At 40.5% G+C, this 15,582-nt stretch overlaps 1 protein-coding gene across 1 annotated transcript in view; it reads right to left on the bottom strand.

Annotated features, from left to right (window-relative positions):
- PPM1E (protein phosphatase, Mg2+/Mn2+ dependent 1E) overlaps positions 1-15,582 on the bottom strand; it is a 77,576-nt gene that overhangs the window by 45,562 nt on the left and 16,432 nt on the right. Inside the window, exons 2-4 of the mRNA XM_068102242.2 lie at positions 12,776-12,897; positions 12,430-12,629; positions 10,480-10,668 (exon numbers count right to left, since the gene is read on the bottom strand). Coding sequence (XP_067958343.1) covers positions 10,480-10,668; positions 12,430-12,629; positions 12,776-12,897 — 511 coding nt within the window. The remainder of the gene's footprint in view (positions 1-10,479; positions 10,669-12,429; positions 12,630-12,775; positions 12,898-15,582) is intronic.

Raw genomic sequence — 15,582 nt, 5'->3', positions numbered from 1 at the left:
TTTTTGGGGATGAAAATGCTTTTGGAGACAACAATAAATTTGTTATTAATGATTTGTGTTGGTATATCAGTGAATATACTCCTAATCTTAAAACGGAAGAGATGTTAAATAGAAGACTTAACTCAAAGAAACCGCTAAATGTATCATACCTTAAAAGAAGATGTCAACACGTTAAACTGGAACACACTACCTACACTTGGAATTTGGGTGTTCTTCAAGGAAAGCCACGATACCTCTGGCTCATTTTTAAAAAACCAGATGGAGAGGACGGTACTAATAAGAATAATGCGCTGAGTGATAATGCTAAGGTGAAACAACTTCGGGTTTCTCTTGATGGCACATTTTATCCGCGAGATAGATTGGAAATTGATTGGGAAAAAAATGATTATGCGGAAGCCTACAAGTCCTACCAAAAGGTGTGTGAAAGTAATGGTAATAATGATCCTATTTTGGATATGGTTGCGTTTCAAAAACTTTATACAATCTACGCAATTGACCTGAGTTCTCAAAAGGAAACTATAAAGTCTAATCGAGTGGATACTTCTCTATACATTGAAAGAGGGGAGAGTGAAGAGGTTAATGCATATTGTTTGCTTTTGGAGGAAACAGAATTACAGATTAATACAGATAATGGTGTTATGATTAATATCACATAGGTTTTTTCTCATAAATAAATGGTTGGGGTATATGTTAATCAAATCAATCTTAATAAATTAACATCTTGTATTCAAAATCAAAAGCCTTGTATTATTAATGTTAATACAATTCAAAGAAAAGGAGCTGTAAGAATTGATGTTTTACTCACACACACACAAGTAAAAACACTAAATGATGTTGGATCACTTAAAATTAAAATGACGAAACCTATGTTAAAGAAATATTCAATAGATGAGTCAAGAGGAGGATTTCTCCCGTTTCTAATTCCTTTATTTGCTGGTTTAAGTGCGGCGGGAGCATTGACTGGTGGTATTTCAGCAGCGGTAAAAACTGCTAACGAAAGGAAGGCACAACTAAAAGCTCAAAAAGAATTGGAAAGACATAACAAGGAGTTGGAGAAACAAATTAGTGGAAGTGGTGTAATTGTAGATTTTGCTCAAAAACTTGAAAGTCTACCTGATAAAGCTAGATTGTTGGTTGGAGATATGCTTTCCTCTATCGCTCAAGCGGGTGTTAAACTAACTAAACGGGGTAATGGATTGTATCTTTCTCATAAATAAATGGATAAATGGTTTAAACAATTTGGAAAGAATACAACGTCAAATATAGAACTAGCTAAGTATTGTAAAACACTAAAAATTGATAATGTGGTTATTTGTATGAGAGATGAATTAACACATATAAATAAGAATACAAGGAATATTATTATGAATTTAGACACACAGAATGGTTCTCATTGGGTTTGTATTCATAATAGTCAGGATAAATATTATTTTGATAGTTATGGTATGCCACCACCTGTTGAAGTAATACAATTCTTACAGAATGGTGTTTATCAAACATTCCAAGTTCAAGAAATTAATTCTAAATGTTGTGGCCAATTATGTTTATATGTATTATTTCAACTCAACAATAATGAAAATTTTTATGATATCATTTTTTATCTAATATAAATGACCTATGTTGGAAAAGATGGTTCTATCTTTGGAAAATCCTCTCAGGATATTGATTTATCAAATTATTATACAAAGGCACAGGCTGAACGACAAAAATATAGTGTAAGTAAAAATATTAATATGAAGAATACTTATAAATTAATCAATTATCCAAACCCTACAGATGCGAATGACTTGATTAGATTCAGTGATTTATCACAATATATATCTTTAAAGAAAACAGCATGTTTTGTGAAACAAGTAAAATTTACAACCACAACACCTGGTTATACTGACCATACACCTTTCCTCATTGAATTTAACTACCTGCTTACAATTAAATTTTATAAAGAAGGACATTTAGTTAATATGCGAATTAATAAATGGGGGTATGATATGCCTGATTTAGGGTATAATTGGTCTTTTTCAATAAACATAGAAGACCTACATGATTTAAATCAGTCTCGTAAAGAAGAATATTATCCACTTGGTGAAGATAAGGATTTATGTGGAAGTACAATTAGTAAACAACAAATACGTGATTTTAAGAAAATAAAAATATATGATAGTATAGCGATGGTTCGCATGACAAAGAAGGAAGGTAATGAGATAAGGATAGAAAGCCGAGGAATACAAACCGATTTGGTAGTGGGAAGATGGGGTGGTATTACCTGTCATAATATTAATCTCACATATATTTCTGATACATAAATGGCAGGAAGAAGACTACAAGAGAATTATAATTTTTGTATTCAAGGATACCTACAAGAAAAGGGTGCTCGGTATTACATACCTTATGATTTGGAGCATATACATGGGAATTTTGTCATAAAAAACTGGCCTTATACTGATATTGTTAAACCCACAAATAGAGACTTGTTTAAAATATTAAATAAAAATGAACTTCTCAAAGTTATGAAATATAAAACTCTTTTAGAAATCGTCAACAAATCTTATTGGTATCCTATTATGAGAAAAATAATTATAGATACAAGAATATCTCAAAATCCAGATGAGTATATGTATAATATTCTTTGGGGTTCAAACTCAAGGGTAGCAAGGGATGAGGAAGGAGTTGAAGAAGAGAAGGAGGAAAGAGAGAAAAAGGAGAAGGAGGAAAGGGAGAGGGAGGAGAAGGAGGAGAGGGAGAAAAAGGAGGAGAAGGAGGAGAGGGAGAAAAAGGAGAAGGAGGAAAGGGAGAAAAGGGAGAAGGAGGAAAGGGAGAAAAGGGAGAAAAAGGAGAAGGAGGAGAGGGAGAAAATGGAGGAGGAGGAGAGGGAGCAAAGAGAGAGGGAGGAAAAATATAAAAAGATGGAAATCACTGAGATTCATAAAAGATTGAGTGTATTAAAGCAAATAAATCAATCTCAACGCACCGAAGAGGAAATTAAAGAATTAACAACTCTTATGAAGATAATGGTTTCAAAAATAAGAACGTCAATGTCTTCAATTTCAGAGATTTAAACGAGAAAGTGGTGAAGAAGAAGAAGAAGAAGAAGGAAAAGATTATGTGATTGATGATGTTGGTGTCATTGACTTTAGTTAGTTTTTATTTGTAAATAAATGGAGGAGAGAGTGAAGGCATTCCTTAGGATTCTTTATGTTTTAAAAATAAAGATTGAAATGTATATGTTGAAAACCAAAAAGGTTTTGATACTCTGTCGGAATTTTTCTGATAAATAAATATGAGTTATTGTCTCAAATGTAAAAAGAAAACTAAATCTAAAAATATCTCTTATGTTAAAGCTAAAAATAATAGAGTTTATCAAAAAGGAATATGTCAAGTATGTGGCTCTAAAAAGTGCCAATTCATCTCTCCTAAAAGAGGAGGAGACATACAAAAGTTTCTGTCAGGAAGTAAATTTACAACAACTGGAATTCCAGGGGAATTACACCTTCCAGGGTATTCTTTCTGTGGTCCAGGAACAAACTTGGATAAAAGATTAGATGAGGCTGACAATCCTAAACCTTGGTCTAAACCTACAAATAGGGTTGACGAAGTGTGTATGAAGCATGATATTGCTTATGGGAAAACCACTACGTTGACTGAAAAACATAAAGCCGACAGCGAAATGTTGTATAATTTGTCTTTGATACAAAATCCAACGTTGAGAGAGAAAGTTGATAGGTTTATTGTGAGAAATTTGATAAATGCTAAATTGAAACTTGGTCTTGGTTATTCCTCAAAAAACTATTAGGCTCTAATGATGCCATCAAGACTGAGGAGCTTTTGGCTGAAGAATTACACAAACCTATAATCACAAAGTTTAAAAGAAGGAAGGTTTATTCTAAATACACTGACCACATATGGTCCGCTGATTTAATTGAATTGAATAATGACAGGGGATACAGGTATGCTTTAACCGTTATTGATTTGAGGAGTAGATTTGCCTGGGTTGTCCCTTTAAAAAATAAAAGGGGTGATACTTTAATGTTAGCCTTTAAGCTAATATTTGATCGGGATAAAAGGAAACCAAAGAAGTTATGGACTGATGAGGGAACAGAGTTCTATAACAAAATATTCATGAAATTTCTTAAGGGGAAGGGTATTAAATTATACAGCACCTTTAATGAAGGAAAGGCAGTTGTTATTGAGCGTTTTAATCGTACTTTAAAAGAGAAATTATATAAAAAATTCACACAACTCGGTTCTCAAAAATGGGTGTATTTAATTCAGGATATTGTAGATAATTACAATAATACAGTTCATTCATCAACACAATCAAAACCATCAGAAACATTTACAAAATTAGAATATGAAAAGGAGATTAATTTGAGAAAGCCCAAGTTTAAAGTTGGTGATATTGTAAGAATATACAAATGGAAAAGTCATTTTGAGAAAGGTTATACACAAAAATGGACTCGTGAATTATTTAAAATCATTGATGTAATGGATACAGTCCCTTGGACCTACAAATTATATGATTTAAATGGAGAAGAAATCTTGGGTTCATTTTACTCACAAGAATTACAAAAAACACAAGTAAGCAGATAATACCCTTGAAAATAATAAATAAATAAATAAAATGTAATGGGGATACGTTTTTAAATCTGTGAACCCCAAACACAGAATCCCACAACTTTTTAGTTGGGGCTTAACTTTTGTGTGTGTATAATGGGGATACGTTTTTAAATCTGTGAACCCCAAACACAGAATCCCACAACTTTTTAGTTGGGGCTTAACTTTTGTGTGTGTATAATGGGGATACGTTTTTAAATCTGTGAACCCCAAACACAGAATCCCACAACTTTTTAGTTGGGGCTTAACTTTTGTGTGTGTATAATGGGGATACGTTTTTAAATCTGTGAACCCCAAACACAGAATCCCACAACTTTTTAGTTGGGGCTTAACTTTTGTGTGTGTGTGTATGTGCGAGTGAGTCATAATAATATACAAACCCTAACCCAACCCCATCCCTAACCCAAACCCATCCCTAACCCAACCCATCCCTAACCCAACCCCATCCCTAACCCAACCCCATCCCCAACCCAACCCCATCCCTAACCCAACCCCATCCCTAACCCAACCCCATCCCTAACCCAACCCCATCCCCAACCCAACCCCATCCCTAACCCAACCCCATCCCTAACCCTCACATTCAAAATCCCAACCCTAACCCAATCCCATCCCTAACCCAACCCCAACCCTAACCCTCACATTCAAAATCCCAACCCTAACCCAACCCATCCCTAACCCAACCCCATCCCTAACCCAACCCCATCCCTAACCCAACCCCAACCCTAACCCTCACATTCAAAATCCCAACCCTAACCCAACCCCATCCCTAACCCTCACATTCAAAATCCCACCCAAACCCTAACATAATCTTTCTTTTCTTCTTTTTTAAATACGTATTTCTTTTTTTTTTTCCTCTTCCTCCAATTCTGTCTTTCAAGGCTTTTAAGTTTGAAGAAGTAGAAATGGGAAGAAAGAATTTTCCAGCATTTTCTTCCTCGAACTTTCTTGATATTGCTTAAATCAAGCGTCATTAAATAAAGAACATTGTTCATTGCTTTAGAATCCAAAGAGTCTCCAAGAGGAACCCCACAGGTAGAGTCTCCAAAATAAAACCAACTTTCCAAGTTCCCAAGGTATAACCACATTCCTGTTGAGCCTCCAAGATAGGTATCACATTCCGAGTCATCAAAACAAAACCCCCATTCCGAGTCTCCAAAACGAAACCAGTTTTCAAAGTCTCCAAGGTAAAACTCTTTTCCTAATTTTATGAAATTTAGTGAGTCTCCAAGGTAGGCTCCACAGTTAGAACCATCTAGGCAGACCTCATAATTAGTTTTTCCCAAATTTAGTGAGTCTCCAAGGTAGGCTCCACAGTTAGAACCATCTAGGCAAACCTCATAATTTGTTTTTCCCAAATTTAGTGAGTCTCCAAGGTAGGCTCCACAGTTAGAACCATCTAGGCAGACCTCATAATTAGTTTTTCCCAAATTTAGTGAGTCTCCAAGGTAGGCTCCACAGTTAGAACCATCTAGGCAAACCTCATAATTTGTTTTTCCCAAATTTAGTGAGTCTCCAAGGTAGGCTCCACAGTTAGAACCATCTAGGCAGACCTCATAATTTGTTTTTCCCAAATTTAGTGAGTCTCCAAGGTAGGCTCCACAGTTAGAACCATCTAGGCAGACCTCATAATTTGTTTTTCCCAAATTTAGTGAGTCTCCAAGGTATAACTCTTTGGCTGGGTCATCAAGGTAGAACTCGTTCAGTGGGTTTTGTTTTGATAACTCACAATAAGTATCATCATGGTAGAACTCTTTTTCAGGATTTTGTGGATCTCCAAGGTATAACTCTTTGGCTGGGTCATCAAGGTAGAACTCGTTCTGTGGGTCTTGGTTGTTCAAAAGATCTTCAAACAAAAAAATAACTTTATCCCAAGTTGTGTTAAAAGTAGAATTTTCATTTCGTAGCTCAGATACAATTTCCTCCATCGACAAGAGGTTCGAGTCCAGTTCATCAATCTGAAGGTTGAGCGCTACACAGGTAGTAGGACTCCAAGGAATAGCAAAGTTATCCCATTCCATTTCGGCATAGGAGTCCATTCTCAAGTGAAGCAGAAAGCGTGTTTGAAAAAGCCTGTGTGGTCGGTGCCTTTTATAAGAAGGGCTGGGTGTGTGTCATTTCCTGTGGAAATTCCCTGGGCGTGTCTTAACTGGAAATGATGTGATGGAAATTCCCTGAAAATGATGTTATGTATTACCTGGAAATGATACAATGCTGAAGAGTTTATAAAGTGGGTGGGACTTAGCAAAAGTGGGCGGGGTCTAGCAAAAGTGGGCGTGGCTTAACAAAAAGTGGGCGGGGCTTAGTAAAAGGTGGGCGTGGCTTACCAAAAAGTGGGCGGGGTTTTTCCAAAAAGTGGACGGAGCTTAACAAAAGGTGGGCAGAGCCTACCAAAAAGTGTGTGGCACTGGAGGCGCTCAAATAAGAACATTGAGGGAGGTTTACCATTTTATCTTAGCTCAGTTAAAATATCTTAATAAAGAACCAAACTCAATCATCTTTTTTGTTAATATATTAGATGGTGAAGAGAGTGGCAAGAGAATTAAATTATTTCCCACGCATAAACAAATATTTGTAGGGTCGTTGTTTGAGTGGGTTATATTCACCAGATGATATTAAGAGTAAAAGGTTAAAAGGTCCATAAGGTCAGAAGGATCACAGGTGTTTAAGTGGTCTAATGAATAAGGATAGCATGTCAAAAGGTTAGAAGGTTCGTAAAGAACAGGGTGAGAGAAATATAGGTGTTTAGGGTCAATGAGGGAGGGAAAGAATTAATATGGAAGTGAATGGGTCAAAGATTAATCTGCCAGATGATATGTAGAAGAAGGATGATAGGTCTATAAGAGAAAACAAATATTTGTAGTGTTTGAGTGGTCTAATGAACAACATTAAGGATAGGTACTACAGACAAAAGGTTCATAAAGATGAGGGTGGGAGAAATAGAGGTGTTTATGATTTTTGAAAAAGACAAGGGGGTAAATGACATTAGATAGGGATTTCCCATGTTAAACGGAGGTGTCCCAGAAGCAACATTATTACACTACTGCTGAGGCCCAATGTTTCAGGAAGGATTAAATAACCGGACCCAGTGCTGAGGCTCAATGTTTCATGAAGGATTAAATAGCCGGACCCAGTGCTGAGGCCCAATGTTTCAGGAAGGATTAAATAGCCGGACCCAGTGCTGAGGCTCAATGTTTCAGGAAGGATTAAATAACCGGACCCAGTGCTGAGGCTCAATGTTTCAGGAAGGATTAAATAACCGGACCCAGTGCTGAGGCTCAATGTTTCAGGAAGGATTAAATAACCGGACCCAGTGCTGAGGCCCAATGTTTCAGGAAGGATTAAATAACCGGACCCAGTGCTGAGGCTCAATGTTTCAGGAAGGATTAAATAACCGGACCCAGTGCTGAGGCTCAATGTTTCAGGAAGGATTAAATAACCGGACCCAGTGCTGAGGCTCAATGTTTCAGGAAGGATTAAATAACCGGACCCAGTGCTGAGGCTCAATGTTTCAGGAAGGATTAAATAACCGGACCCAGTGCTGAGGCTCAATGTTTCAGGAAGGATTAAATAACCGGACCCAGTGCTGAGGCTCAATGTTTCAGGAAGGATTAAATAACCGGACCCAGTGCTGAGGCTCAATGTTTCAGGAAGGATTAAATAACCGGACCCAGTGCTGAGGCCCAATGTTTCAGGAAGGATTAAATAGCCGGACCCAGTGCTGAGGCCCAATGTTTCAGGAAGGATTAAATAACCGGACCCAGTGCTGAGGCTCAATGTTTCAGGAAGGATTAAATAACCGGACCCAGTGCTGAGGCCCAATGTTTCAGGAAGGATTAAATAACCGGACCCAGTGCTGAGGCCCAATGTTTCAGGAAGGATTAAATAGCCGGACCCAGTGCTGATTCCCAATGTTTCAGGAAGGATTAAATAACCGGACCCAGTGCTGAGGCCCAATGTTTCAGGAAGGATTAAATAACCGGACCCAGTGCTGAGGCTCAATGTTTCATGAAGGATTAAATAGCCGGACCCAGTGCTGAGGCCCAATGTTTCAGGAAGGATTAAATAGCCGGACCCAGTGCTGAGGCTCAATGTTTCAGGAAGGATTAAATAACCGGACCCAGTGCTGAGGCTCAATGTTTCAGGAAGGATTAAATAACCGGACCCAGTGCTGAGGCTCAATGTTTCAGGAAGGATTAAATAACCGGACCCAGTGCTGAGGCTCAATGTTTCAGGAAGGATTAAATAACCGGACCCAGTGCTGAGGCTCAATGTTTCAGGAAGGATTAAATAACCGGACCCAGTGCTGAGGCTCAATGTTTCAGGAAGGATTAAATAACCGGACCCAGTGCTGAGGCTCAATGTTTCAGGAAGGATTAAATAACCGGACCCAGTGCTGAGGCCCAATGTTTCAGGAAGGATTAAATAACCGGACCCAGTGCTGAGGCCCAATGTTTCAGGAAGGATTAAATAACCGGACCCAGTGCTGAGGCTCAATGTTTCAGGAAGGATTAAATAACCGGACCCAGTGCTGAGGCCCAATGTTTCAGGAAGGATTAAATAACCGGACCCAGTGCTGAGGCTCAATGTTTCAGGAAGGATTAAATAACCGGACCCAGTGCTGAGGCTCAATGTTTCAGGAAGGATTAAATAACCGGACCCAGTGCTGAGGCCCAATGTTTCAGGAAGGATTAAATAGCCGGACCCAGTGCTGAGGCCCAATGTTTCAGGAAGGATTAAATCGCCGGACCCAGTGCTGAGGCCCAATGTTTCAGGAAGGATTAAATAGCCGGACCCAGTGCTGAGGCTCAATGTTTCAGGAAGGATTAAATAGCCGGACCCAGTGCTGAGGCCCAATGTTTCAGGAAGGATTAAATAGCCGGACCCAGTGCTGAGGCCCAATGTTTCAGGAAGGATTAAATAGCCGGACCCAGTGCTGAGGCCCAATGTTTCAGGAAGGATTAAATAGCCGGACCCAGTGCTGAGGCTCAATGTTTCAGGAAGGATTAAATAGCCGGACCCAGTGCTGAGGCCCAATGTTTCAGGAAGGATTAAATAGCCGGACCCAGTGCTGAGGCCCAATGTTTCAGGAAGGATTAAATAGCCGGACCCAGTGCTGAGGCCCAATGTTTCAGGAAGGATTAAATAGCCGGACCCAGTGCTGAATCCCAATGTTTCAGGAAGGATTAAATAGCCGGACCCAGTACTGATTCCCAATGTGTCACAAAGGATGACCCAGTGATGATGCCTCCCAATCTCTTGTTATATCCACATTCCTTTCTCCTGTATGCCCTCTACTTCCATACACATACCCTGATGTTCTTATCCTCCCGATTGCACTCTTCTTTTTCTATTTTCTCAATTAAACAGCCAAACCCTGTACAAACATAAATAGATGGCCCTTTTCATATTATCCCCAAAGTAGTAGCAGTCGTACAATTACTACATCATCTTGAAGGACACCGATTATTCTCACCTTGTATGCTTGGCCGGAGAAAGCATTTGGTCCAAGTCTCACACTGACTGGCCAGGCCTGACGTTTGGCCGAAGGCGATTTGGGCAGGAATTTGCAATTTGTTGGTGTCAGTGATAACTGACCTACTGTTCAGGAGAGACACTGAGATATTTAATGTCTACCAACTAATGCTGGCACACTGGGCACCCAGCTTAGTTTGCATCTGAGGGATGGTACACTTTGTGGTGTAACGCCCTGCCTGCCTGTGAAGCAGCATTGCGAGAATTCATAGTCAGGTTGGTAATCAGACCCAGACTAGACAACCCAAGGGTAACTGCGTTACCTCTGCATCTTGCTGTCAGAAATTTTTAAAAAATTAACTAAGGTGGGAGTGGGTGGGGGCCTGAAGAACCCACCTCGCGTTTGGCCTTAAGCACAAAACCCTGATCGGCTTGACGAAAGGCCCGTCCCAAGGCTTCACATGGCTTCGTCCCGAATGCCTCCTCGCGTGTTATCAGCACGTGTAGATGTGTTGCTGCATACGTCGCAGCATCCACTCCGCCATGGCCATCGAATACCGCAAAGTACGCCTGGTCCTCCTCGTCCTGCAGAATCATCAGGATGCATGCAACTGTAGAGTCGCCACAAGTGTTCAAGTTTACACACCGTTCACATGACTTGCGTGATCCCATGAATTATACCATCACTCTCCAAAGGAAAATGGGACCAATTGTGTACATCTTTATGAGCATCAAATTGGACTACCTTGACCAATTACTAGAGTGGGCATTTTGGATGATGGTTTAAGGGTGTGATTACCGGAATTGTAACAGCAAATGATTTAATGAAAATAATACGATAGGAAACTACTTTAACTTTAAAGGATTAAAGTTTATCTGACCTGTGAGCTGTTCTGACTCTGACCTGTGAGCAGCCTCAAATATGGAACCATGATTGTCATGGGGCCCGCAAGGCTAACCCCCACTCTAGTGGGGAAAAATGACCTTAAAACGATCATTCATTCATATTCATTCATTTATATTCATTCATTAATTCATTATTGACGTGTGAGCTGTTCTGACTTTGACCTGTGAGCAGCCTCAAACATGGAACCATGATTGTCATGGGGCCCGCAAGGCTAATCCCCACTCTAGTGGGGAAAAATGACCTTAAAACGATCATTCATTCATATTCATTCATTTATATTCATTCATTAATTCATTATTGACGTGTGAGCTGTTCTGACTTTGACCTGTGAGCAGCCTCAAACATGGAACCATGATTGTCATGGGGCCTGCAAGGCTAACCCCCGCTCTAGTGGGGAAAATGGCCTTAAAACGATAATTCATTCATATTCATTCATTCATTATTCATTATTGACCTGTGAGCTGTTCTGACTTTGACCTGTGAGCAGCCTCAAACATTGAACCATGATTGTCATGGGGCCTGCAAGGCTAACCCCCACTCTAGTGGGGGAAAAATGACCTTAAAACGATCATTCATTCATATTCATTCATTCATTCATTCATTCATTCATAATCATTCATTCATTATTGACCTGTGAGCTGTTCTGACTCTGACCTGTGAGCAGCCTCAAACATGGAACCATGATTGTCATGGGGCCTGCAAGGCTAACCCCCACTCTAGTGGGGGGAAAATGTCCTTAAAACGATCATTCATTCATATTCATTCATTTATATTCATTCATTAATTCATTATTGACGTGTGAGCTGTTCTGACTTTGACCTGTGAGCAGCCTCAAATATGGAACCTTGATTGTCATGGGGCCTGCAAGGCTAACCCCCGCTCTCGTGGGAAAAATGACCTTAAAACGATCATTCATTCATATTCATTCATTCATTCATTCATTCATAATCATTCATTCATTATTGACCTGTGAGCTGTTCTGACTCTGACCTGTGAGCAGCCTCAAACATGGAACCATGATTGTCATGGGGCCTGCAAGGCTAACCCCCACTCTAGTGGGGAAAAATGACCTTAAAACGATCATTCATTCATATTCATTCATTTATATTCATTCATTATTCATTATTGACCTGTGAGCTGTTCTGACTTTGATCTGTGAGCAGCCTCAAACATGGAACCATGATTGTCATAGGGCCTGCAAGGCTAACCCCCGCTCTAGTGGGGAAAATGGCCTTAAAACGATCATTCATTCATTCATTCATTATTGACCTGTGAGCTCATTCTAACGAATAAAACTCATCTAAACCTGCAAAACGTCAGATTGGCATCTCCAAAACTAAGAAATCCAAGCCCTAAGGACAACAGGAGTTAATTCGCTGCAGGTGTTCACACAATCGCTTGGCTGGGGAAGGTCCAAACAGGGTGGCTAAGGGGGGCACCTCAAGCCCAAACAAGGCGTTGAGGTCTTGGAAGATGACGTGCCGATCCTCCATCTTGCGCCGAGTGTTCTTGATGGCATGAATGGAGATCTGGAAAGATCGGCGAGTCTGGTGAAACACCGGAGTCTTGCGCTGCCAATGAATGCACACCTCCTGCAGTTTCTTGAGCACCACTTGTCCCACCTTTCCAGCATCGTATTCTACCGTGCACGGCACGCATGCGCTCAAAAAGGCACAGCCACAAAATCCCCCCCCCCCCCCCCCCCAAACCTCGTTTCCCATGCAAATAGAGTGTGTGCTATTAAAGGCGAACGTGAAAGGAGAATACATGGGAGGGAGTACATACGGACTGGCTCATCTGTTGCATCCGGAATGAGTGGTGGCAGAAGACAAGGGGTGAGATCCGAAGCAAGAACCTTAGCAGTGGCGTCACGTGTCAGCGTTGCCATCCAATGAAATGGCGCGTTACTGCAGACAAGATGCACGAGGAGGTCCACAGCTGGTTCACCTTAACTGAGATCTTGGGATTTCTAGCTATCTGGTCCTTTATCTGTAAACAATTACACATGGAAACATTCTGCATTTCTAATGCAGGATTTCCAATTTGCTGCATGTGCCTTGTAATTACCTCCACCACGGAAGGTGCATACGCAGGTTATTTGCTCACCCCTCTTTATTTGTCTGTCTGTCTGTCTGTCTGTCTGTGAGCAGGATATCTCAAAAAGTGGATGGATTCAGACAAAACTTGGTTAAGGGGAGGTTATGTTTTCACCTCTATCTCTGTCTGTTTTTTACTTGCGAATTTGAAGATTCATAATAACTAGCCGAAACCCGTGGAACATCCACGGAAGGGAGGATGTGGTGTATGGATAGAGTGTACCATTATGGATGGCATAGGGGATTTGCTTGTCCGAGTAAGAGTTAGGAAGAAAGATGAGAATGAAGAGTGCGTATATGAACAACGATCGCCGACACCGGCACAAATGCATGCTCTGGATTGTCCACTCAGTGGACGGCTTGCTTTCGCCTTCGCCTGTCCAATCAGCGGACGGCTTGCTTCGCCTTCGCCCAGCAGACGCCAATACGATGGAGTCGTAAGATGGCGTCGTATCGGCAGTTAATCGGATGCTTTTGGGCCCCAACGTCGGCTAATTCAGATTTTTCGAGTATGGCTGTACGTGATAAACAAAGAGCGCGGTTCGTAGATCGTAAATCCATTAGTGCCGTGGGCATCGGGTCACTGGGTGCGGCGTAAAAGGGATAACAAAGTCGAGTCCTTACGCTATTATTATATAGATATTGGTTGGTCTGGTCTGTTATTCTGTCTGTTTGTTTGTCTGTCTTTTCGTTTGTATGTCAATCGCCAACAGGTCACATTTTTACTCCGATCTTCACGAAATTTCACCACCTGGTCGAGGTAGTGACAAGCTGGAAGCCTATTGTTTTGAGGTCAAAAGGTCAAGGTCACATAAATTGTCAATCTTCAAAGGATTCACTTGATATCTATGCATATGTAATATCTACATAGGCTATATAAAAACGAAAACATGGTCCGTCCTAAAGTGAAGCTGTGACACTGTGTGACTATATGTCTATTAATTACATACTGTTTGAACATCAGTTGCACCTTGACTACATGTACATGTACGTCTATTAATTCCGTACTATTGGAATCTTCCTTTTAAACATTTCGACCCTTTAGACTGCTGAGACCTCTTCGACCTTTCAAGACCCTGAAGACCCCCAAACCCCTAATGACCCCACAGACTCTTAATGCCCCGAAGACCGCTATGACCCTTTAAGAACCAAAGACACTTTAGGCCCCAAAGACCACGAATACCCTTAAAGACCCTTTATACCCTGAAGACCCTCCCATAATACCCATAAGACCCTTTAAGACTTCGAAGACCCTTTTCACCCCAAAGACACTTCAGACCCCAAAGACCCTTTACGACTCTAAAGACCCCCAAGATACTGAGGATCCCAAACCCCAAAGATCCCTCTAACCTTCAAGACCCTTTAGACACCATTAGATCCCTTCACCCTATAGACCTCAATAACCTTTGGACCTTTAAACTGTTCAAGTCCCTTTAAACCTGAGACCTCAACACCACTTAGACCCCATACACCCTTCATACAGATTAGATAGCTTGGACCCTGACCATTTCGAGCTTTAGACCACTTGGACCTTTTTATGTCCTTTTACATGCTTGAGGGATTAAATTATTAAACCCTTTCGACCCCAAAGACACTAACACCTTTTAGACCCATTAGATCTTTAAGAACCCTTTCGACCATTTTAAACCTTTTATACCCTTTAAACTTTTACAGTGGCCTGCCAAAGTAATCGCCACCTATCAATAATGCCACCTTTAGATTAATTATGTGGAAACATTTTTTCCAAATGAATTTTTATTCATAACTGAAGAGATCGAACTAAACACTGCTATAGTTGAAGAAGGTTACATGTCACAGGAATACCTGCAAAAAACATGTACAACTCAAAATTCACTGGTTGAAAAAGTATTCAGCTCCTTGGTACAGTACTTTTTGCAGCAATGACTGCTAGGAGTATTTTTGGGTAGGTCTCGACCAGATTTGCACAGTGAGATGGTGAAATCTTTGCTCATTGTTCACGTGAAAATTGCTCTATTTCTCTCAAGTTTGATGGGGATTGCCGATGGACTGTAACCTTCAAATCTCGCTATAAATAAATCCATAAATAAATTAATCTTCAAGTCTTGGGTTCAAGTCAGGACTTTGACTGGGCCACTCAAGAACACTTATTTTCTTCTTATTCAGCCACTCAAGTATGGCTTTAGCTTTGTGTTACAGAACAATGTCCTGCTGAAATGTGAATCTCCTACCCAGTCTCAGATTCATGGCTGACACGAGCAGGTTTTCATCAAGGATTCTCCTGCACTTTGCGCCGTCCATTGTCCCTTCTACCCTGACAAGCTTGGCAATCTCTGCTGATGAAAAGTAGCCCCATAACATGATGCTGCCACCACCATGCTTGACAGTAGGAATGGCGTTGATTGGGTGACATGCTGTGTTGGACGCACGCCAGAGGAATCACTTTGACTTTCGACCAAAACATTCAATTTTTGTCTCATCTGACCACAAAACGTTTCTCCATATGTTTGCAGTATC

This window comes from Myxine glutinosa, chromosome 6, assembly GCF_964187855.1.
Source record: "Myxine glutinosa chromosome 6, kmMyxGlut1.1, whole genome shotgun sequence".
Classification (NCBI taxonomy): Eukaryota; Metazoa; Chordata; class Myxini; order Myxiniformes; family Myxinidae; genus Myxine; species Myxine glutinosa.
This window is presented reverse-complemented; position numbering and strand designations above follow the sequence as displayed.